General features: G+C 39.4%; 1 protein-coding gene and 1 long non-coding RNA gene across 5 annotated transcripts in view; one reads left to right on the top strand and one right to left on the bottom strand.

The window, feature by feature from the left end:
* Positions 1 to 1,220: 1,220 nt before the first annotated feature.
* Positions 1,221 to 10,953, top strand: FBXO4 (F-box protein 4). Its single transcript, XM_026716129.2, has 7 exons — positions 1,221 to 1,635; positions 2,575 to 2,810; positions 4,700 to 4,920; positions 7,460 to 7,532; positions 9,513 to 9,679; positions 9,776 to 9,951; positions 10,536 to 10,953. The coding sequence occupies exons 1-7, from the start codon at positions 1,438 to 1,440 to the stop codon at positions 10,611 to 10,613; spliced, it is 1,149 nt and encodes a 382-aa protein (XP_026571914.1). The 5' UTR covers positions 1,221 to 1,437; the 3' UTR covers positions 10,614 to 10,953.
* The window catches only part of LOC148127423 (uncharacterized), a 61,949-nt gene continuing 46,575 nt past the window's right edge, over positions 10,284 to 25,657 (bottom strand). For 2 of the 4 annotated variants that reach the window (XR_015742380.1, XR_015742382.1), the window contains 5 exons: positions 22,885 to 22,948; positions 21,453 to 21,515; positions 18,915 to 18,959; positions 14,263 to 14,408; positions 10,284 to 13,315 (listed from right to left, as the gene is read on the bottom strand). This is a non-coding gene — a long non-coding RNA (uncharacterized LOC148127423). The remainder of the gene's footprint in view (positions 13,316 to 14,262; positions 14,409 to 18,914; positions 18,960 to 21,452; positions 21,516 to 22,884; positions 22,949 to 25,657) is intronic. The other 2 variants (XR_015742381.1, XR_015742383.1) reach the window with 2 other exon arrangements.

Genomic DNA, 25,657 nt, shown 5'->3' with positions numbered 1-25,657 from the left:
TGCTAGAAATTGGAAGTAAATGTCAGAAACTGGCAAAAATATTGCAACCACGGTCATGTGATCATGCTGCAAACAACTATAAAGGTGAGCTGGTTGCCAAGTGCCCAAATCCATCATAACTTTGAATCATCATTAAGTAACCAGTTGTAAATCAAGGATTACCTGTAGTTGTGGAGTGGTAATAAAGCGGTCTGTTCAGGTGTGCTTGAAACCTTGATGGATTTTTTTTTTTTAAGGGAGCAGGCTGCTAAGATTTGTCTGCATAAGATAGAGAGGAGCCTTTATTGGGGTTATGCAAAGCACCCAAAAGACATACCTTGCAGTGGATGCTACCACAAGGTGACTCTTCAGTGCTAAAAGTGGCCGTTTCCTTCAGAAGCTTATTGGGCTGTTTCAAAAACTAGCCCCGGCCATCTGAATAAGTGCACAGCAACAGCTTTACTGATGGCCCCACCACAAAGCTTGAAGGCTGACTTTCAAAGCACCCATGCCAACCTTCCCAAAAACACTGACCGCTGAACATTTCAAGGAGTTGCTTTGCTTGGACTAATGGGCTCTGCCCTGCCCTCCTAGCTCTTCTATTAAGCTACCAAGAGGTTCCTCATAAGCTTGGTCTTCACTTCCTATGGCAGGATGAAATGTCATAGTCCAGGGGTACATTACCTGCAGGGTCCCAGTATCCTTTGATGCTTCTAGGTAGACAAACTCCACTTGCATTGTTTTGTCCTATTCTTTTCAGACTTCTTTGCCATGGTGTTAAAAGGATGCATCAATCTAAATTAAGATAGCTTTTTAAGACATTTTTAAGGCTAGAGATGGCCCCACATGAAGTATTAAATCACCCAAGACTTCTCTCCATTCAAGGCAAAAAGTCATCTATTATACAGAACGAAATGTCTAAAATGGAAAGAAATACATATTTCAGTATTGGGGTTTCCCCCCCCCCCCACATGCTGTTTAGTGGATTAGATAATTTCAGTAAAATACATATAAAGAAATATTCCGTGAAAGTGGCAATGTGCTGAGAACTGGTAAAAGGATTGAATGAATACAGTATTTCGCTGTTCTAAAAAATTTTTTTTAAAAAAAAACCCCTCCCTGAGCAATATTGAAGAGACAGAAATACTTGGGGCGTATTTCTTACAGGTCACTTTGGAAACTACTATCGACCAATAACACACGCCTCAGGCTGAGCTTCTTTAGGCTGGGCAAATCGCGGCAGAAGGCGGGACGCCCGGAAAGGGAAGCGAGTTGACTGATCAACCCCAACATTTCCACCTTCGCATAAGCAGCCGGCTAGGAGAGCGCGCTGTCGGTTCAGACCAGCTAAATCCACTCGCCTCAGCCCAAGCCGCCCCGCAACGTAGGCGAGCCGAAGGCCACCCGCTTCTTTTCGCCAGGCGAACCAGGCGTAGCTTTACAGCCGGCGACGTTGCCATGTCCGCCAATCTCGGCGGGGACTGGCGCGCCTTGGAATGCGCGCTGCGCAACAGCCTCCAACACCTCCGGGAAAAGTGGGCGCAACGGGCGAGGTTGTGGGGAAACCCCGACTGCGCCGCGGGGAAGCAGGAGGAGGAAGCGAAGGAGGCAGTAGGGATGGACGCGAGCCCGTCGAGCGCCCTGGAAACCCTGCCGGTAAGAACTCGCCCGAGCCAGCGCACAAGCTCCAACGCGGCCGCTTCCCGTTATGTTGGGGAGGGGATGGCGACGTTCTTCTTTTCATTGGCCACGACGCTTTAGGGGAGGTGGGGTCCTGGTTCCGCCAATCGCACTCTTGCAGAGTCCGTGGGCGAGTAGAAGCTCCATTCGCAAAAGAGATGCTGAGCGCAAGCGGAGGGGTGCGTCCCCGCCTCACCGGCGGCGTTTCTTTCAGAGGCAACGCAGGGAGTGAACGAAGAGCTTGTTCTCCAGCAGCTACTCGCTCTCCAGATGAAGTCAAATAAGGCATCTCGTTTAGCATCTCAGATCTTCATGCCCCCAAGTTGACGACTTCCTAGGATTCTTTATTTATATATTTTGTCAAGCATGTAGGAGAAAACAAGTATAAGTATGAACATAACATATAAACATCTAAGTATAAACAGGCATAAGTATATATATATATAATACATAGCAATAGCACTTAGACTTATATACCTTTATAGTGCTTTCCAGCCCTCTCTAAGCGGTTTACAGAGTCAGCATATTGTCCCCAACAATCTGGGTCCTCATTTTACCAACCTGAGAACGATGGAAGGCTAAGTCAACCTTGAACCTGGTGCGCTTATGCACCACCGCCTTACATACCTCTTAGGAATAGAGTGAGGTCCACTCCATTCATGCTGGAGTAAAAAGGTTAGAGAAAAGCCAATAAACCTGTTGTAGCTCTTGGTGAAAAATCTTGACATCCACAATTTCGCTCACACAGTCCTCAAATCCTGCAAATGTTAACTGGCACTGCTTTTGCCTTGTAAATAGGAGAGCTTTCGGGGGTTTTCATGAAGTCACAGGTTCTTATTTTTTATATTAAAAAATCAGCTATTTTTTTGTTGTTGTTGGCTCAGCTGAACTGCATTTTTATTGTCTTGTTTACAGATATGTGTGAAACTATACATTATGTCCTTTCTCACGCCAAAAGAGCTGATTTATTTGGGGAGCACCAACCACTATTGGAGAATAACGGTCCAGGATCCCTTGCTTTGGAGATATTTCCTCATTCGGGATCTTCCTTCTTGGAATTCCATAGATTGTGAATCCCTCCCAGATGCAAAGATATTTAATCAGCCTTTTGTGGAATTAGATGATATTAGCCCATGCAATTTCATGGCAGCGTAAGTATTGGATCATATAATGATGAAAAGTAAAGTAACAAATTAATTCCATGCACATGTACTCCAAAATGAAATCCATTTGGTTTAATGAAGCAAAGCTTCACTGAATATGAATTGCTTTGCAGGCTCTCATTTTCAAGTATTTTTTTTTTTAAAAAAACTCATTAGCTATACAGTATGGGAAGTCCTTGACTTACAACCATTCATTTAGCATTCCAAATTACAACAGCACTGGAAAAAGTGACTTTCAACCCGTCCTCACACAAGCAAGTCTGCACTACTATTACTATTAATCTTCCCGTCACTCTTTATCATCCATCCCCTCCCACATGTATGACTGTAACTTTGTCGCTTGTATCCTTACAATTTATATTGACTGTTTCCTAGTATGATTTGATTGCTTATTGTACCCTATGACTATTATTGTACCTGATGATTCTTGACTCTTGACAAATGTTATTTTTTTCTTTTATGTATACTGAGAGCCTTTGCACCAAGACAAATTCCTTGTGTGTCCAATCACACTTGGCCAATAAAGAATTCTATTCTGTTATGACCATGGCAGCATTCCCATGATCACATGATCAAAATCGAGGTGCTTGGTAACCAGCATGTCTTTACAATAGTTGCTGCATCCTGGGGTCATATGCTGGCCATTTGCAACCTTTCCAGCAGGCTTCTGGCAAACAAAGGGGAAAACTGGATTTTCCTAAAAATTATGATTAACTTAACAATTGCAGTGATTCACTTAACAACCATGGTCATTAAGATTAGGCACAGCTCACTAACCACCTTGCGTAGCAATGGAATTCCTGGTTCCAGTGACGGGCAGAAGTTGAGGACTGCCTGTATTTAACATGGCACATATTTGGTATAATTTGTCTTTATCCAACTATAGCTTGCCTCCAAAAATCATGAGTGCTCCATCACTGGATGTTTTCAAGAAGTGACTAGACAGTCACTTATCTGAAATAGTATAGGTGAATCTATGGCACACATGCCACAGGTGGCACACAGAGCTATTTGTGCGGGCCCGCGAATCCCAGCCAACTTACCTGCATTGTGCATGCGCACGCCTCCCAGCTGATTTTTGGCCCGTTTGAGGCCGTTTTCGCCCTCCTGGAGGTTCAAAGGATACCTCTGCAGCCAGGGAGACTAGAAAGTGGGCCTTCCGGAAATACCGGAAGTGCTGAAACAGGCCTGTTTTCAGGCTGCCAAAGGTTCCCTTGAGCCTCTGTGGGGGCGAAAAGGGCCTCTCTCAGGCTCAGAGGCCCTCCAGAAGCTAAAAACGGGTATTTCCGGAAGGCCTGTTTTTCAGCCTCCTGAGGCTGCAGAGGCTTCCCTCGAGCCTCTGGGTGGGCGAAAATGGCCTCAAACAGGCCAAAAATCAGCTGGGAGGTGCGCGCATGCGCAGTGCAGGTAAGGGGGTGGGGCGGGGGTGTTGCATGTGCATGCACAAGGGGGGCGCTTTCAGCACATCACAACAGAAAGGTTCACCATCATTGGTATAGCTTCCGATTGAGCAGAGGGCTGGACTAGTTGACCTCCAAGGTCCCTTCCAGATCATTCATTCTATTCTAAATATTATATTATGGCAACTATACTATATTGTACTTTGACAATTTCCAGTGGTGTGATAGAAAGTTACATTTTACTGTATTTTGCTTTTTTTTTTCTAGACAATTCCTCCTGCCCACCCCACTAACCCTGGAGACATCAATTTAGTTGTTGGTTTGTTTGTCACATTTCTGCGCTGCTCACCTCACCTCAGTGACTTTATAGATTCTTATGGTAGAAGCTGCTAAGGAAGAAATTATAATACAGTAACACACCTTGCTTATTCGGCATTGTCAACTAACGCTGATTGCTATTGTTTTCTTTAAATGCAGGTATAAAAAATGCTGTTCCTTCCATAAAAGTTTTTTGAAACCCAATAGGACTACATATAGCGCCATGTCTTCTTTTCTACAGTCCCTGATTACGCAGACAGAGCCATGCTTTGCTATGTTTGGGCCTGGTTTAGAAGATCTGGATCAATCTTTGGTATACACAATGATGTCAAGCCCAGACATTCTGCCGCTAGCGGGCATGCCTTCTAGACAAATACAAGGTAATGTACTTTTTCTTTTTCATTTTATAAACTTTGTGAGAATATAAAATGAATAAACCCAACAAGAGCTAATATTAAGAATGAAAGAAGAAAATAAGAAAGACAGAACAGCAGAAACTAAATAAAAGTGGTGTGTGTGTGTGAAGAAATGACTTCCCATTATAAGTATAATATAAATTTATTTTTAATGTTTATTTAGTTAGTAAGCATAAGTATTATTTTTTATTGTTTATTTATTTGGTAAATGTACAGTATGTGCCGCCTTACTTAGAGGTGATTCTAGGCATCTTATAATCAGAAAAATAAGTTAAAACATTAACATAATAAATAATCATGTTAAAATTGGTTTAAAATTAGCGAGATGGGAAGGAAGAGAACATGATACACCCAGGAAGGAGATGGGATCCTATCTCAACCTGCTAATGACCTCCAGGATAACACGAGACCTGGCCAATTGGTAGAGCCAAGTCTTTAGGCCCTTTTAGAAAGCCAAAAAGATGGGTGTGGATTCTAGAGGGACACAGTGTTCCAAAGGGCAGGACCATGGCAGAAAAGGATCTTCTGGATCCTGCCAGCTGGGATTTCTTGACCAATGGGGTCTGTGGTGGCGCATTGTTAGAATGCAGTATTGCAGGCTAACTCTGCCGACTGCCAGCAGTTTGATTCTCACTAACTCACAGTTGACTCAGCTTTCCATCCTTCTGCGGTCAGTAAAATGAGGACCCAGATTGTTGGGGGCACTATGCTGACTCTGTGAACCACTTCGAGAGGGCTGTAAAGCACTATGAAGCTGTATATAAGTCTAAATGCCATTGCTATTGCTATCCACAATATTGTCGAGCTCCAGCTTGGAGCTCGCCAAGAAGCCCAGACCACACCCACCTACATTCTGATCTCCGGCCAGCTGATGGAGCCCAAGACATACCACGGTGGCCTGTGAGGGTGGTGCAGATCTCCATTTTACCATGTGAGCAGCAACGATACGGTGACCTGTCAGGGCAATGGAGGACTCCAGCTGATCGGCGATTGAGCGGCTGAGGCAGGGATGCTGGGACGGTGCTTTCTGGATCTTGGCCACTTGCTCTGCAGTATCGGCAACCAAATGGTAGCTATGAGAGTGGAGCGGATATTGAAAACATGTGGGGTGGGAGAATGGTATTTAGGGGTGCTGGGAGGCAGACACTCCCAGTGCTGACTTTATGTGGGAACCTTTGGTTCCCTTGCTCAGTACTTCCTGGGACTTGCTGGTAAAGAAGAAAAGAATAAAGAAAGCGGTGGACCAAGTTCCCAGTCTGTACTGGTTTCTTTTCACGCTGATCGCCGGACTTGCTCAGGAGTAGCTGAGAAATATGCCCATTCTTCTGGTGCAGGTGGGGCAGGTCAATCTTATTGGGGTGATGTGGTTCTTCAGATAGCCTGGCCCTATGCCCTATCTCTTGCTTTATTGTTAGAGTATGGTTTACATTGTTTCTACAATCCAGGCTTTATTTAATGACATTTAATAATGTCGTAAGAGCCCTGGTGGCGTAGTGATTAAAATGCAGTATTGCCAGCTGTCTGCACTTTGGCACTTCGAATGTCACCATGCTCAAAGTTGACTCAGCCTTTGGAGTTTGATAAAATTGAGGACCCAGAGAGTTGGGGGCAATATACTGACTCTGTAAACTGCTTAGAGGGGGCTATAAAGCACTGTGAAGCGGTATATAAGTCTAAGTGCTATTGCTATTTTAGTCTCATAGGATTTAATAACATAGACATCTCTGAGGCTAAAAATGCTGCTTGTCCAAAAGGAGTAAATAAGTGTAATTTTAAATATTGTGAATGGGTATCAGATAACAAATTGTATTTATATATTAACTTAGAAAATGTTAGGCACAGGAAATCAAGAGTCAGGATAGAGTTCAAGAGCAGTATGAATTTATTCCATGCAACCTATACACAAGAATCTGATCTACTAATGGCTAAGGCAAATTGGTGCCAAATAAGAGTCAACAAACTTCAAGGGGGGCTGGACTTAGGTCTCTTAGAGGAGTGTAGCAACTTCAAACTGATGATGTGTTTGACCCCATCCCCAAATTCAGTCAAGTCATCTTGTACAGAAAATGCTACAAACTCTTTGATTTCGTCCATTAGATCCCAGCAGTTATCCAAATCTTCCATGAAAACATTTTTATCCATTTAAGACCATGTATCTAGTGTCAGTTTAGTATGAGAAAGGAGATTAAAGTCATTTAATCTTACAATTAATCTTACTTAAAATTTTCAAATCAATATAATAAATAGTAAGAGGAGATGCAGCAAATCTTCCTCAACCAAGGTGTGGGCATTTCTCTGTGTAGATTTTTAAACATTTAATGATTAAACATTTTTAAACATCTTATCTAATCAATTATATTAATTATGATCCACAGCAGGAAAACATTTTCAGGCATCCAGAAATAATTGATTTGTATACATTTGTATAAACCAGAATACATGCTTCATTAAAACAGATGTTCTAATTTATACACTGTGTTTATTTTTATTTTTCCTCAAATAGGAATAGGCTCTGGAGTCACATTTAATTTGAATGGCCAGAACTTTAACATTCAGACACTGTATTCAAAAACTAGGTAAGATTTGTTGAGCTTCTTCCGTGGAAAAGTTAATTTCAAAAAATTGTTTTGAGTTCTTGATGCTCTGTAAGCTTTGAACAACCTTTAAACCACCAAGCTGAGAGAGCACTATGAACTCTGCAGTTCAATCCTGAGCCGTAGATAATTTCTTTTTTTAAAAAAAAATATTTGCCTGGGAGAGTTTTTTAAAAAAAAAACATTCCTAGATATGATGCTTTGCTGGAATTAGGGGTGAATTAGGGGTTGTTTTTCAAACAACAAGCTGCCTTGAAAAGACCACAAACATCAGCTAGCCTTGAAGACACCACATAATTCTTTCAGAGTCAGTGATGGTGAGCTTTTTGGGCTGGGCCTGTTAAAAATTCAGAAAACGCTTATCTTTATTCTACTGGGGTGTGTGTCTCAGACACACTGGCACAGAGAGGGAGAGAGAAAACAGAGAATCAAATCATAACAAAGAGTAATATTAATTTATTTAAATTTCTTATTGGATAAATAAAAAACTTACATACTCATAAATATTTTTCAAAATGCCCATTCAAGGCAGCTCTAGGCTGCCTTTGAAGACTGAATGCTTTGAATATGTTCTTGTGTGGTCTTGCTACCGCCAAAATCAGCAAGAAAGACCCCCCCCATTCTCACATGTTTTTTGGAAGCTCCAGGGGAGGCCCTGTCTCATAATTTCCAGAGAGACCAGAGTCCTGGCATGTCACCAAAAATGATATTGCATGTTATCTGTGACACATGTGTCATAGGTTTGCCATCACTGTTCAAAACCATTTGTCATCAGATCTTTTAAGTCAAGGTGTAAAGCTGGGATAGGACAGGGATATGATACTCATTCAAGGGTTACTTGGTGATTCTTGCTCCCCTCCACAGCTGTGATCAATTTGTAATAAATTAAAATTGATGAGCTTTATGACTGAGGGGCAGATTGGTGTAGTGGTTAGCAGTAGGCTAGAAACTGGGAGACTACAAAGTCTTAGGAAATATCTGAGTGACCTTGGACCAGTCACTCTCTCTCAGATCTAAGAAGAAAGAAATGGCAAACCACTTATGAAAATTTACCAAGAAAATTGCAGGGATTAACCCAAACAGCCACCAGGAATCAACACTGACTCTAAGACACACATGCAGAGTTTAGTTTAGTTTACTTTATTGTCATTGCACCTCGTACAACAAAATCAAACACCATTTTCAGTGCACATCATGACCATGAAAATAAACACAAACACACATCCTTCACACTCCACACGTTGAATTGAACCCCCCCCGACACCGCACCAACACTGCACTATACAGCAGAATTAAAAAGAGCTACTGCCCTGGGATAGAAGCTGTTTTTCAGCCTATTTGTCCTTGTTTTTATTATTCTGTACCATCTGCCAGATGGTAATCGTTCAAAAAAAGGGTTCCCAGGATGAGATGGATCTTTGAGAATGTTTTGAACTTTCTTAAGGCAGTGGGAGCCATAAAGTTCTTCCAAAGAGGGAAGAGGGCAATCAATGATCTTCTGGGCAATGACAGTAACCTTCTGGAATCTTTCCTATCTGCCACTGTGCAATTGGCAAACCATACAGAGGTGCAGTAAGTTAAGATACTCTCTATGATGCAGCAGTAGAAAGTCACCAGCAGCTTTTTATTCAGTCGTTTTCTGAGAAGCCTCAGGTAGTATAATCTCTGCTGGACCCTTTTGACCGGTGCTACAATGTGAGCATCCAAGGTCAGGTCCTTGTAACTAACTAAGGTATAAGAGAATTGAGAGGAAATCAGGAGATTGACTTGAAAATGCATTTTTAATGCTGGATATGTTTATTTTCCATGTTGATCATGCTCATCTCTCCCCTCCCCCAGCTATAGAGACCCCTGATACATTTCATAAGACCCACATCTAGCCACAAATCCCAAAGAAACTCATGCAGCTCTGCTTTACTTTTTCCCAGAATCTTCGAAATAATTAGTTTCTTTTTTTCCCAGAAAAGAAAGGCAAAGAGACAAAGCAGATACAAATTCCATCAATAAGATGTTCTACGAAGTGAGCAACGTGGATGGGACAACACAATATAAGCTAATTGAACATGTTCAGAATGTGTGCAGGCTAGCTGATGGATTCATCTATGTTGCAGATGCTGAGGACCATAAAAGTAAGAATTTTTGAACGATGCTGGCATTTTTTTTCAAAGGATGATGTTTAAGGTGCATCAGGCAGAGTTGAATGAAACAACCGTCTCTCTTTGCAGGACACAATCGCCAAATTGAATTTGCTCGGATGTCAGCAATGCTTGATCCCACGCTTGGGCCTTTGGGCAGACCTCTGTTGGTTTTGTCTTGCATTTCACGTGCTTCAAAGGAAAGGATTCCTTGTGTTTACCTGGCACATCAGCTACAACTAAACCTGTTGGACCGAGTGTGGATGGTACCATATTTTTTTTAAAGCTATATACTCAGTTATCTAACTACATATACATACACATTGCCAGAGAGGTTTATATAGCTCAAGGTAGAAATATAGGTCTGCACTCAAGCCTATAATCTAAAGACATAACAGATAAAGAAGGAAGGAAGATGGATGGAGAAAGAGGAGGAGGAAAAATCCATCAAATACCATTTTAAATTAATACCAAATTAAATTGATACTGAATATAATGAACAACTAGTGTTGAACATGTTCAAATGATCTGAAGCGGCTGCTCTTACATGACTAATGAAAAGAGCCAAGAGCTTTGCTTGGTTTTGCTTTCTTCTTCCTCTCTTATTCAACCAGATGGAATGGCTGCTGCTACTTCATTTGTCAGTTTTAAAGCATATTTTAAGTATCCTGCGCTGCAACTTTGCATTACATAATTGAGTTTTGTGACTGCTACAAGATGTGGTGGCAATGGTCACAGAATTTGAGGGTCATTAGGATCATTAAATCGTTTTTATAAATTCTTTGAGGGCAACTGTAAACTCCACAATACTTGTTTCAGTTTGGAACTGTCTTTTTCTTGGGTTTTACAGGTTCAGGACATTGAAGCTGCCACACTGATGGGACTATTGGATGGAATTCAGTGGCTTCTGGAACATGTCAAGCATTAAAATCCATAATACTCAAGTCAGTTCTAATAAAAAATTATCTCACATGGCCAAATATGATGAAGGTGTCATTTATCCCAATTAGTAAGAGCTGGGAAATCTTCCTCAAGATTTAGTGGAGACGTGGAAATAAGGAAAGAAGATTATGCAATAACAGATGTCATTCCTTTACAGGCACTCTTCAACTTATGACTGTAATTGAGCCCGGAATTACTGCTGGCTAATTAACCCTTTCTGCACAAGTATTTCTTTATGTGCAAGAGATAAGGAAGCCCATACCAGTCACTCCTCTTCAATCTTCCATGGTGCAAAGCAAACCAAATAAAACAGCTCTTGAAAATACATTCTCCTGCTTTTTTCCCCATCAGTTTTTATTTGATTTTTTAAAAAATAAATTGTCAGTGAAATTGTTACGTTTAGTTACAATTCACGTCATATGTAGCCCTGGGGAGGTTCATGGTAACTTTGAATGGTCACTTGGCAACATCATAAATTGACATCTATGTGTATTGCAAATTGTTTTTTAAGCATGCATTTAGAAATCATCACTTAGCAACTCTTGCAGATTACACTATTGTATTGTTGATCATTTTTTGCTTCCTATATGTGGAGAAAGGAGTGGCAGTACCTGGATGGTGGGGTGAAAAGAGGGATCAACCTAGAGTCCCTATGTAGTCACAAGGGAACTAAGTCCAAACTTCCTTGAGTGCCATTGACCCTAATATAATTCTAAGCAGGTGCTAACCTTAGTTGAGATGATTCTTATGTATAGGCTATAGCAGCGGTGTTAAACTCAAAGCCTGCAGACCGGATCCAGCCCACAGAATGCTTAGATCTGGCCCGCCGGACCACCCTAGAAACAGCAAAGGACCGGCCCGTGGTGTCTCTGCCAGCAAAAATGGAACACATTTTCGGTTGTGATGGCCTCCTTCAGCCCTCTGCCAATGAAAACGGAGGCTCCCCCTGAGCTCCATTTTCCCTGGCAGAGGGCTGCAGGAGGTCATCGTGGCCGAAAACTGAGCTTGGGAACCCGTTTTCGCTAGACGGAGCGCTCAGACCACCATTGGTGCCTGCAACATGAGTAACATCAAGCTGGTCTTCCTCATCCTGGGCACACCCACCCCAGGCCCCTGAGGTCAAACACAACCCTGATGTGTCCCTCAAGGAAATTGGGCTATAGCAATCAATCAGCTTGATTGAACCTTCACATCTAGACCTGGTCTTTCATGCCTGACAACATACTAACTTGTACCCATTAAGATAAAGAGGACAAAACCAGATTCCTAAACTAAGATCTGCCAAAGTGAGAAGGAATCATAGCGATGTAAGAGCAATCTTCTCATAAATAGGAACTTCTCTGGGTTCCCAAGTTATTTCCCAAATATGTCATCACATCATCCATAGGTGCTGTCCACCAGAGACTGTTTCTTCCCTAAAAATATTCCTGGCAAAGATTCTGCCATCTAAAATTATGATCAAGACCCTGATAAGAATGTGCTAGCAAGCCAACTCCAGAGACTCGTGTTTATATTATCTGTTGCTAGTGTAACATGGTGGCAAAAGCTCCCCAACAATTTGAACCAGCAGCCAACATCAATGCATGCTGAATTGTTTTGATTTTGATTTTGCATATTGTAAACTCCTTTATATTTCATAAGGAAACTTTAAAGAAATGTTTTTTTAAAAAAAGCATACATGCATTCCTAGGGACACTTCGATAATGAAATTTAAAAATAATAGGAGTTGATTTGTGAGTTAATACACAGGTTGTCCTTGACTTACGATGACTCATTTGGTGACCGTTCAAAGTTACAACGGCTCTGAAAAAAAATGACTTACAATTGGTCCTCACGATCAATGCAGCATCCTCATGGTCACTTGATCAAAATTCAGGTGCTTGGCAATCAGTATGTATTTCTGACAGATGCAAAATCCTGGGGTCATGTGATTGCCATCTGCAATCAAGCACGGAAAAAATCAGAAGTCCAGGCAGTTCACATGAATACAAAGGTTTATTGCCAGATCTTCAAGAATCTGAACTGCTAACGGTCAAAGCAAACTGGAAATAGATAAGCGTCAGTAGAATTCAAGGTGGGCCAGACTTAGATCTCTTGTGGGTGTAAGGGGTCTCGAGACTGATGCCGTGTTTGATCCCTTCCTCGGGCTCAGTTCAGCTATCTCTTATATTTCCCAAGCAGCTTCTGAGAGGCAAAGCAATGGGGAAATCTGGATTTGCTTAGCAGCTATATGATTCAGTTTAACAACTGTAGCGATTCTCTTAGCAACCGTGGCAAAAAATCAGGTGCAATTCACTTAATAATCAAGTTCTTAAAAATAGTAATTTTGGTCCCATTTGTGGTCTAAAGTTGAAGGCTTTACTCACAAGAAGACATGCTTTAATATACTTGAAAATAATAATGGGTGACCTCATTTTTCTTTTCAAATATTGAAAATATTTACAGTATGCTGTACATTTAAAAACTGGATATGTAGACTTTAATTCAGAAATAGGTTATGTGGAACTTGGTGAATGTAGTTCCAAGAAATAAGCATTTCATCACCATGTCATCGCCATATCATTCTTTTACTAACCACCAGGTGTCATCTTTGTAACAGAAATATGAATCCTTCCAGATTTTAGAAACCAGAGCTGCTTTCTTCAAAGTTCTTCTGAATAGCATAAGTCATTTCTAAAGACAGAAAATCTGCAAGAAATATTTTAAAACCCTCTGTTTATTTTGCACTAAATATTTTATTAAAAGAAAACTGAATAATACTTTTTTTTAATTGCAAAACTGTTCCCAGTTGGAAAGCTTGCAAGCAAAGCTGTTCATTCCTTTAGGAAAATAAACAAATGTTTATGAATATGAACAGGTTCATATGTGAGGAAAGAGATCTCTTTAAAAGAAGAGAACGTTGTACCCAATATTTACAATTTTAAGATATGTACTTTTTGTTGAAGAGGCTCTCATTTTTCACATTTAATTTTGTCTGGGCTTGGAAGATAGGCAGGGACAGGGCTGGTTAATACTTGCATGGAAGCAGAAAATTCCAGGGCTCTAGATTAAAACAGGATAGTGTTTCTCAATTTTGCTGCTGGCTGGGGAATTCTGGGAATTAGTCCACACATCTTAAAGTTTCCAAAATTGAGAAACACATTGGACTAGTGAGTCAAAAAGACAACCAAAAGTAGGGAAATCATTTCTGCATTGTTGCCAAGAACATGGAATCTACTGTATGTATCTATGGTATCACAGTAACTTAAGTTTAATTTGCTGGACTTCAAACTTTAATGCACAATTGTGCATCAGCATGTCACAAAGGATAAAGGATTTGAAGACAGAGGCTTTATGTGGTGAGTCACAGAGCTGAACACTGCAATCAGAAAAGAACCAAAATGGAGGTAGCTTCTTGGTGAAGGACCATCCACTCAGGCTGGTTGCTGATTCTTTCCAGGCACAGGGGTGGGGGTGGGGGCAGAAGGTCTAATAAAAATATTATTCTGTGTACTCTGAATTTTAAAAAAGCATGAAACGGGTGGCTTCAAAAACTTTCATTAAGATCTGGGAAGCTTTTGTTTCCCACCAAACACCAAAATATCTAGATTCGGTTCAAAATGATGAGTTTAATGTAGGTAAGTATTAGTCTGTACCTGTTTGAATCAAAAAGTGTTGTATAGCCTCAAGGTCCATAGATGAGGAAGCAAAGACGAAGACAAATTTAGTTTGCAATGCGGGTGATGAATGAAACTGAATAATCTCACAAATTTCCTTCATCATGGAAAAGTCTTTTGTAGCCCTGAAATACATGGAAACAAGACAACTTTATTGTGCCAACACAGTTGTCTGCCAGCCAACAAGATAACAAGCCGGAGGCCTGCCATAATCCAATGATAGGCAAAGCTCAGGCAGAATTTCTAAAAGAAAAGAGTCCTTTTTACTGACATGGCAAAAACTGGCACAGGTTGAGACTAGGAATCTGCTAGACACAGTGAGGTGATATCCAGGGTTCTAAGCATGGTACAGCAAGGTAAACAAAGCAGGACTGAGTTTGGAAAAGTTGTTCTCAGCATTTTCCATTAGGAAACAAGCCATCACTCAAATGCACACTGAGGCACATTACTGTTTAGAATCTAAGTCTCCTGCTGGCTTGTTTTTGGCTGGCTGGCTGACCTACGTGCTCAGTCCTGTGTTGTGGTATCTTTAAAGAAACAATGAAGAAGCTAAGAAGGAAAAGTCTAGCACATCCTCTCCAGCAGGGTCCACCCAGATAAGCAGGATTAACACCAAGCAATCAAGCAGAAAATGATAGTTAAGAAGAAAATCACAGCACCAACAATACTGGTAGGCCAAGTTGCTGAATATAAACAGGGACCAAACCCCATACTCACTGGCACTGATGATGATATTACCCTTTTTGCTGAAAATGGGGGGAGGGAGAAAGGAGTTGGTGATATTTGCAGACCAAAAAGGCTCGAATATGGGACGGAGGGAAAATATGAAATGTAATCTTAGAGAAGAAGGAGGAATAATATTGATATTTCTTTTTCTAATTGCTGCAGTGGAAATTGGGAGCCACTTTAATCCCCCTCCCTTTATGTGTATTGTCTTTTAAATTTCTTTTTTTTTCCTTTCCTTTGTATATGTTTTCATTTTTGTCTTTCATTCATGTAAAAATCTTCACTAAAAATATATTTTTAAAATGTTGTTCTTTGTTAAAAACCTGCACAACTTGTACATTCTCAAGGCCTAAACACACAGTCCTGACAATCTACCAAATTCCAATCTGTAGGCTTAAGTAATTCCATTTAAATGGGATTTCTTTCCCTACAAAAAAAAAAATGTATATATGCTTCACAAGAGCACTTCTCTCTACAGAATGTACCATCTTTGAATTTCACCAATTCTGGACGCTTATAATAGAAAAATACCTTTTTATTTCCACTTAAGATATGTTCTCAATGACTAGGGGATTGATGACAATCTACTTACAGCACAAATGTTTTCTATAAACAGGAAGGCAATAATAAAATAAAATGTAGATGATAAATTGCAGAGAATCCCAATATTAATCTGGGCATGTTAGTGTACAAGGTGAAAAGTGTCTTGGAAAAATAACTGAATACTGTAACCAGAGGTGGTATTCAGCAGGTTTTGATCAGTTCTGGAGAACCAGTAGCGGAAATTTTGAGTAGTTTGGAGAAGCGGCAAATCCCACCTCTGACTGGAGATTTTACAGTATCCTTCCCCTGCCACGCCCACCAGGCCACACCCACAGAACCAGTAGTAAAAAAATTTGAATCCCACCACTGAATGTAACCCGAATGGAATAAAGCAAATGAGATTTGATATTTTGGTTTTTATTTCCTAGTCAAAGAGCTCATTTTCATGTTCCCCAGCTGTAGCAGAAATATTTATTTACCCTTATTTAAGTGAATAAATATTACTTTAGCAGAAATCTTTTAAATTTTAATGCTGCTCAACTCTAAAACAACTTTGGGGACTCACATAAACAAATCAATGATGCAATAAATACAGTATACATGATAAAATTGATAAGAATTCAACATATATCAAAACCTTCTGGAATCTACAGATTACAGATAATCAGAGTTGAAAGGGCCCTTGTAGGTCATCTAGTCCAACCCCCCCACCCAAGCAGGAGACCCTACACCATTTCTGACAAATGGCAGTTCAATCTCTTCTTGAAAGTCTCAAGTGATGGCGCTTCCACAACTTCCGAGGGCAAGCTGTCCCATTGGTTGATTGTTCTCACTGTCAGAAAGTTCCTCCTTATTTCCAGGTTAAATCTCTCCTTGTTCAGTTTCCATCCATTATTCCTTGTCTGGTCTTCGGGTGCTTTAGAAAATAGCTTGACCCCTTCCTCCCTGTGGCAGCCCCTCAAATATTGGAGGACCGCTATCATGTTTCCCCTGGTCCTTCTCTTTACTAGACTAGCCAAGCCCAGTTCCTACAACCATTCGTTCTATGTTTTAGCCTCCAGTCCCCTAATCATCCTGGTTGCTCTTCTCTGTACTATTTCTAGAGTCTCAACATCTTTTTTATAATGTAGTGACCAAAACTGGATGCAGTACTCTAGGTGTGGTCTTACTAAGGCTTTATAGAGTGGTATTAGTACTGCACTTGATCTTGACTGTATCCCTCTGTTAATACAATTTAGGATTGCATTAGCTTTTCTGGCTGCTGCTGCACACTGCTGGCTCATATTTAGCTGGTTGTCCACAAAGACTCCCAAGATCCCTCTCACAGTTACTGCTATTGAGCCTCATTTCACGTGTACTTTTGGTTTTTCTTGCCTAAGTGTAGGACTTTACTTTTCTCTATACTGAATTTCATTTTATTAGATATGGCCCAGTCTGTCAAGATCCATCTCGATCTTGAACCTATCTTTTTGAGTGTTAGCTATTCCTGCCAGCTTAGGATCATCTGCAAATTTGGTAAGTTCCCCTTCTATTCCCTCATCTAAGTCGTTAATGAAGATATTGAAGAGTACTGGGCCTAAGACGGAACCTTGTGGCACCCCACTGCTTACTTCCCTCCATGTAGACTTAGACCCATTAATGACTACTGGTCACCACTGCATCACTTCCTCATAGCTCATCTTATTTCATAGCATTGTTATGTGTAAAAAGAAGGGAAGAGTGAGTGAGTGAGTGAGAGAGGGGGGGGAAAGGGGGGAATTTCCCTTGCTGGCCTAAATGAACAGTGGAATAGAAATCTGATAAATAACCAATCATAGTTAATTAACTCCATTGCCTAGATCAAGGGTCTTCAAACTTGGCAAGTTTAAGACTTCTGGACTTCAACTCCCAGAATTCCTGAGCTAACATGATTGGAGGAGGAATTCTGGGAGTTGAAGTCCACAAGTCTTAAAGCTGTCAAGTTTGAAGACCCCTGGCCTAGATGTACCCAACCCACCAAGCCACAAGCAAGCAAACCATATTTTTGTCTTCTTAGGTGAACCCAGTCAACCCAAAATCTAGAATATCATCTTTGGCACAATAGAGGAGGCCATTCAAGCTTCAAGCCAGTCTTTTTACATAGAACAGGAAGGGCTAGATCTGGTTTTGTGGTGTCCTAGCTCCTGCTTTTACTTTTGGTATATGGATTGCAGGTCACAAGATGATAAAAAGAAGCCTAACTGAATAAAAATATAATTGTGAGTAGTCATTTGCACTCCCGCGGTTCTTAGGTGCAAATTGTCTTAATTCTAGTTCCTATACAGGTTCTATGCTAGTTTCTGCAGTCTATTACATACAGTAGCGTTTTCAGAAGAAATCAACACCTGCTGAAATGAGTAAACATCGAAGTATCTAATTACGGAAATCAAATAATCTGCAGAGCTAATCATCGCTTTCTTATGACTGGATAGTTACATAGCCACATGCATTACATTAGTCATCTAATTATGCTTCTTAAGGACTTGAACAACAATTTCAATGAATACAGTGGCTTTTTTTTACAAAGGTTTTTTGTTCGGTTCTGTTATTTCAAACTTCTGCCTCTTAGTCAACATGCCTCTATATCAGAAATTAGGCACCTTCTCATCATGTCACTAATCCCTCTAATTTGGTAAGGTACAAAATGGTATACTTTGGTTCATTATTAAGTAATTTCATGTGTCAACAGACTATTGCAATTTTGCTGCTCTTTTTCCCCAGGAAAAGTGTGGCTTAAAATCCTTTAAATAAATAAGGAATTCAGGGAAATGTGTGTGAATTCAGATGACGGAAGTGATTATGTTGGTCTTTTACTGTAATTTGGGAAAGTCTGATGCAAATAAGCCTATCCTCATGGTTTCACTAATCATGCCAGTAGCATGCATTTGCATGAAGGAAAAACTTTTTTCTGGCTGTGTGCTTGAAATAGGACAAAGAACTTAACATGGCCTTTGGCATAATTTCATGGAAGAGATGGAGATAGAGAGAGAAAATGTGAGGCAGAGAGTAGCATAGAAGTCTGAGGGACAACACAGAAGTAAGCAGTAAGGATCCATAAAACTCACACTGTTTTTTACAATGGACATAAAGTAAATCACTGCAATTGTTAAGCAAAACGTGGTCCTTAAGTAGATCCAACATATCCAATAAGTATTTTTGCCATTTTCTGCTGGAAAATGGCAAAAGTTGCACACATTGTTATTGCAGAATACTTCAATTTGTCATAAATGTCAGCTAGAACTCTCACCAAAAAACTACATTTGTGACGTCAAGCAATATGTTTTTTAGACATAAGCAAACCACAATGTGCCCTGCGCCTGTCAAAAAACAAAGAACCTCATTACCATTGCGAATCACCCCAAATCTCCACCTTGGGTACTTGTTCTTTTCTGGAAAGGAAAGAAGAAACTAGTCACACTATTAACCATCAATTTCCTGGTTATTGAATGCACTTTTTGGAAATGCTCAGCCAATTCATACTACTGCACAAAAGAGCAGGAACATGTCCTCTAATTGTTTCGATTCACAGGTAATTTCATCTCCTAATTTGGTGTTTAAAGAATTGAATGAAGCACTAAGAATGTTCTGCTATGTAGATGGAGCCAAAAAGTGCTGTCATTATTTCTTGTCATGTCAGTTTGACTTTTCTGAGCACAGACAGTGGAAAATGGAGCATAAAATTACCACGGTTCCTTTCTCCTGCTGTGAGAATTGCTAAAAGCACAGACCTTTCTTTATAGCAACATGTAAACTACAAGTCCCATATAGCTGGTTAGCCCAAATATGCATTGCCATTAAATTGCAGCAAATGGGGACAGGAAATTTTAACTCTTTCCTCAGATTTTGGCCATCCAGGTATGATAATCCTAATCCATGAATATATGCATTTGCATTTAATCTGTTTCTTTTGAGCTACAAATTTAGCTTATTTAGCAAATTGAGCAAGTGCTAATAACAATCTTCACTTCCTCAATCTAGGTTCCACCTGCAGTTGTTTAGAAGCTATTCTTAAATGCTTAAAGGTAAGCTAGGTACCTCTCAACCCATCCCCAATCAGTTCACAGCCTTCTTTTCATATGAGAAGTAGGAAGATGGAGTTGGGGATGTCAAGAATTTTGTCTGTCCATGAAATTTTAGGAAAAACTATGCTAGTTTTCATCATCCACTATCATCTACTAGGAACAGTGAATTATGATCAGGCATATTGCATGTTTCATTGCTAAGGAAACATGCGATGGAAGAATGGCATGAAATTGGTGAGCTCAAAGCCACAATACTTTGGAGCAATATAAGGTTTCCTCAAATTGACAATCTATGCAGGGTGGAGTAATTACACAAATCCTGATTTACATATTTGCCTTCCAATGTCTGATGCAAATATGTTATTTTGATGACATGAAGCACATTTAACTCTGGAGTTGGATGGCCTCAATAATCCATACCCCCTCTTAATTTGAACAAGCAGGATAGAGCAGGTAGAGTTTATTAAATATTAGAACTACCCAGCTTCAGAGTAAATGTAAATAGTTAAACTATTATTTCAATAGCTTATATGATAGTTTGCATATTGTTAAGTTTCCTGTCTTTGGTATATAGCCAAAGCTTAATTTAGCAGCTACTGTATCTCATTTAACAAATTTGTAAATACAATGGTAATAATTAAACATTTTCTAACCAATGCTAACTCTAACACAATCACTCATAAAGACATGTGCTTTCATACCAAGCAAGGATAGCCATGTTAGTATCATGATGCTTTTTTCATTCTGTACCCATGGAGAAATAGTACTTTAACATAATACTTGGATTGACCTTAATGATAATTTAGATTGCCTATTCCAGTTGCAGTATAATTAAGAGGTAAAGATACTAACCAGCTGAGCTCAACTCCAAGTGGCTACATAATTATATCCATGCAATTTTCTCGACACAGTATAAATACTTTTGCTTTTTTCTACACATTATCCAACTTCTTAGTTTTTTCCACAGCTCTGGAATTTCATCCAAGCACTAACTAGGCTTAAATTTCTCCTCCTCCACCCTACCCCACCCCTGCTCTTATCTTCTTGGCTGTTCTCTTGCAGTATTCAAAACTAGAAGTAATATTCTAGATCAGGGGTCTTCAAACTTGACAGCTTTAAGACTTGTGGACTTCAACTCCCAGAATTCCTTCTCCAATCATGTTACCTCAGGAATTCTGGGAATTGAAGTCCATAAGTCTTAAACCTGCCAAGTTTTAAGACCCTTGTTCTAGATAGTGCCTGACCAGAGCAGAATACAGATGACTTCTCTTGAACCTGACACAATACTGTACTTCTGTTAGTACAATCCATGACTGCATCTTTCTCTCATAGCTGTGTCATATTGCTTGTATATGTTCATCTTACAGTCCAAAAATACACCCAGATATTTTAGGTACTGTTGCATAATATACCGCTTCATTCCAATACTCATTATTGTTTCTTCTGACCCAAATGTAAAATTTTGCATTTGTTCCATTTAAAATTCATCTTATGGATTTCCAGCTTGTCAAAATCCTTTTGCATCTGGAGGCTGCCTTCTAACGTATTTGGTCTCCTCTCTAGCCCTGGATAATTGTATTTTCTAAACCCTCATCTGAGTCAATTATATATCCAACAACTATGACAAGAAAGGTGTAAAGTGGAGCAAAGTTTACTTAACTAATATCTCACTTAGTAACATAAATTTTGGGCTCAATTCTGGTCTTAAGTTGAGGATTACCTGTACTAGAAGAAAGCCCCTTAAAGCTTTTTGCATTTTGACACAGAACAATTGATATTTTTGCATCTTGACACAGAACAATTGACTTCCTGGACAAGTCTCTGCATTTTTCTTGGCTATGTTTTTCACAAGTGACTTACCATTGACTGTTTCCTAAGGCTGCGAGAGAATGACTGACCCAAAGTCATCATCTAACTTCATGCCTAAAGTGAGATTAGAACACAGTGTCTCAGTTTAGACTGGCTGTCTATTATTACTATTACTAGCAGTTGCATATTCTGCTGCATGGTGTAGACTATCAAATCTGCTTAAAACTATTCAGTATGAATTCTAAATGTGACAAATACATCAAGCTCTGCTTCAATTGACATTTCTTATACTTACTTCTATGCCACCTTATTAGGGTAGTTGTGTTGTTGCTCAAGACCATAGATGGGAACTAGATGTTCCTGCTTTGCAGCTGTTCAGACAGAACTGTACTTAGTCTCATTAATATTTTTATAGAGATTAATTAGGATGATAAATGATTACCCAGTCTGGGAGTCTGCCATAACTTGCTGTGTGCTAACTGAAATACTAATTTTGTTTAGTTAAAAATGGACTAAGATTTGGCATCAGTGGAGTGTCACAGTCAGCAAAAGCTTTACTTGCCTGCTTGCTATGCAAAGTAGAAGGAAATCTTCAAGTCAGAGGTCCACTAAAAGGATGGATAGATAGATTGATTGATTTATAGATAGATGATAGATAGATAGATAGATAGATAGATAGATAGATAGATAGATAGATAGATAGATAGATAGATAATGGATGCACAGACAGTCAGATAGACAATAACCTAATATACAATACATTGTTTATGTAAGCTACTAATATTCTCTCATTTAAAATGAATACCATTACTACTACATTCTCCTGTTTGAAGGCGAAGGAAGGAAAGAAGAGAGGGAGGAAAAAAGGAAGGAAGGAAAAAAGGAAGGGAGGGAGGGAATTCTCAATGAAGATATACAGGACTTAGTAAAAAAGGTGAATCATTTTTTTAAAGTTTAGCACAAAGAGATAACATTCAGAAGTGACTCAGACAAATGCATCTCTAATTCCCTGGAGTGGAGAGCATGGGTGGCACAATCAGATTTATAAGATTCTTATATCCAGTCCTAATAAAAATAATTTTACAGTGGAGTTGATTTCCTAGGCTGGTCTAAATAGTAGAGTTGACAAAAAGCAAAGAAAAGTCTATAATCAAGGACATAAGTGTCCAACCAATCCCTGACTATTAATTATAAAATGAAGAAGAAGATAGGGATCAGCCCATGCTCCCATCATCTGCTCCTCTGTGTTTTGTCTATTGGATTGTGAAGCCCTAAATGAAAATCTTCCTTTAAACAAATTCCCAAAGCTTATTAGAGAACAGTTAGTTTTTCATTCATTTGTTTCTTTGGGTCTTTATATTCACTTTTCTTAATTGTCTGCTGTAAATGGTGAATTCATATAAGGTCACATTTATCTTAGGATGTATCATTCCTCAAGTCCCAGACAGCTTGCCTGGTCCAAATGGTTTAATATATCACTCACTTAAAAGAAATACAAAGAAGACCTTTGGCCATGCTTGTTCAAATTGTTGGTAGTTTCTGCATCACTGCAAAAAAAAAAAAAAAGTGAGGTCCCCACTTTTTAAATTTTTTTCCTGTCATATAGAAAAATATAAAATCTGTAAATTCTGCAATATATACATGCACTGAGTTGTCTTATTTTGTGTTCAAGGATACTATCCCCAAAAAGCTTTTGAAACTGTTCGTCTCTTCAATTTCCTTTAAAACTGATATAAGCAAAGACCCTACCAGGGCTCATTTGCTGCAAAATTCATGCAGCTGTTGACAAAATTACAGAAATGTTCTTAATGGGAATGAAACATAGAAACAAAATGGGATGAAATAAAAGCCAGGGCTAGCAAAGAATGCAGAACTAGTAAGGTTATCTAGCCCAGCCTTTGGCAGAATTGTCTATATCAGGAGATAACAAACAAGTTAATTTGTCCTGCCCAAGTGACTTGTACAATAGCCAAGGAACAGAAGGATCTGAAGTGTCACGTCATATCCATCAGATATTTTTTATGGTTATAAGATGATGCTGGATGAAAGGTTCTCTATAAATGTTTATTTAAATTTGTTTATTGTTAAACCCAAGTAGACTTGTCACTGATCTGTAGGTTTCTAAGCAGAGTTTGTAGCTTTCTGCTAGCACTTCCATTTCTTCAATTGTTGCTCAGGACTGGGAAGTGATTTGAGATAAGTGGGCCAAATTTATGGCAAACCAGGAATGTTAACACTATGTCATAATAAATTTCATAAAGCCTAGACTTCACGCTGTAAGAAAAGGAGGGCAGGAGGATCAACCTGGTTTATTTGTTATAACATTTATACAGAATTCTTCATCCAACATTATCTTATAACCATAAAAAAAAATCATATGGATATGCAAACAAAGACTATACAGCAAACAGCTAACACCCTAGAAGATAGACTCAAGATCCAGATGGATCTTGATAGACTTGAACCCTGGGCCCTATCTAACAAAATGAAATTCAGTGTAGAGAAAAGTAAAATCTTACACTTAGGCAAGAAAAACTAAAAGTACACATATAGACAGGCTTAATAGCAGTAACTATGAGAGGGATCTCGGAGTCTTAGTGGACAACCAGTTAAATATGAACCAGCAGTGTGCAGCGGCAGCCAAAAAAGCCAACACAATCCTAAATTGAATTAACAGAGGGATACAATCAAGATCAAGTGCGGTACTAATACCACTCTATAAAGCCTTAGTAAGACCATACCTAGAGTACTGCATCCAGTTTTGGCTACCACATAATAAAAAAGATGTTGAGACTCTAGAAGAAGTACAGAGAAGAACAACCAGGATGATGAGGGGACTGGAGACTAAAATATAGAGGAACTGGGCATGGCTAATCTAGTGAACAGAAGGAATGGGGAGACATGATAGCAGTCTTCCAATATTTGAGGGGCTGCCACAGAGAGGAGGGGATCAAGCTATTTTCCAAGGCACCTGAAGGCCAGACAAGGAATAATGGATGGAAACTGATCAAGGAGAAGTTCAACCTAGAAATAATGGGAAATTTTCTGATAGTGAGAACAATCAACCAATGGAATAGCTTGCCTTCAGAAGTTATGAGAGCTTCATCACTGGAGGCTTTCAAGAAGAGACTGGACTGCCATTTGTCAGAAATGGTGTGGGGTCTCCTGCTTGGGTGGGGGGGGGTTGGACTAGATGACCTACAAGGTCCCTTTCAACTCTGTTAATCTAATCTAAAAGCAAATGAAAGGCTATTCTAATCCAGCAAAAGTTTTTAATATAAAGGTACAACCTCATAACTGCAGTACATAGTAACATGCTCATCCCACAAACATCATTTAAAACAAGTTGTTATGATGAACGCATTTTAGCCTTCTTCTTAAGATCTAAACTTAATTTTTTTCCATAGTAGAATTGTCTAATTCCCACTAAACCCATGCCTCTTTTGTCTGATTCCCGGCTAAATAAACATACGGGTTTATATCATGCACAGTGAATGAAATATTGTGGTATCTTAACTGAGCTAAAGCTTCGGTTGCTTCTCTCTGCCTTCCATTAAAATGTCAGTTGATAAACACTATAATCAGGATTAAATCTTTCAGAAACATTTGTTTTACGGAGAGTGATTTATTTTCTATTTGTTTATCCTGCATTATGCCTTATCCCACAGAAGGAAAAATATGTTCTTTTTCTAATGTTGATGGTTATTTCCTGACATAGCGATGAAGAAGAAAACAAACAGCAGGTGCTTATGTCTGGCCAACATAGAAAAACTGCCTTTTATCATCATATATTGTGGTACACTAATCTGTGACTCTTAAAAGAAAGAGCTGAATCATTAAGCAGGCAAACACTTCATTTTCTTCAAATAGATGTTCTAGGCAATACGGTGAAACGCAGCTATGGAGCTAAATAAATGAGTCAGAAATATTACACATTAATTGAAGCATAAAGGTTAAACTCGGCAAAGGACAGGGCCAGGCAAGTTGGATCAACTTAATTTTAATATTCTTATATTCAAACAAGGCTGCTCTCTTGTTTGTTCTTCTATATTTGGTCCCATCATACAATCTGCAGGACAAGTGCACCCGTTATTACTCCAGTATTACACAGACTGTCGTATGAGATACACTAGACATGTTCAAGTATCCTTGATGAAGGTATGATTTCTCTCCAGTCAATGCATAAAAGTTGGGGAATAGCAGAGATAAATTGCAAAGATACAGGGAATTGGAGCTAACCTGAGTAGTTTCATCTT

This window comes from Pseudonaja textilis, chromosome 2 (genome assembly GCF_049901715.1).
Source record: "Pseudonaja textilis isolate UNSWEBS1 chromosome 2, rPseTex1.2, whole genome shotgun sequence".
Lineage (NCBI taxonomy): Eukaryota > Metazoa > Chordata > Lepidosauria > Squamata > Elapidae > Pseudonaja > Pseudonaja textilis.
This window is presented reverse-complemented; position numbering and strand designations above follow the sequence as displayed.

Coding starts and splice junctions, on each gene's coding strand:
- FBXO4 (XM_026716129.2), top strand. CDS start 1,438: ATGTCCGCCAATCTCGGCGGGGACTGGCGCGCCTTGGAATGCGCGCTG. Junction 1,636..2,574: donor GCGCCCTGGAAACCCTGCCG/GTAAGAACTCGC, acceptor TCTTGTTTACAG/ATATGTGTGAAACTATACAT. Junction 2,811..4,699: donor CCATGCAATTTCATGGCAGC/GTAAGTATTGGA, acceptor CTTTAAATGCAG/GTATAAAAAATGCTGTTCCT.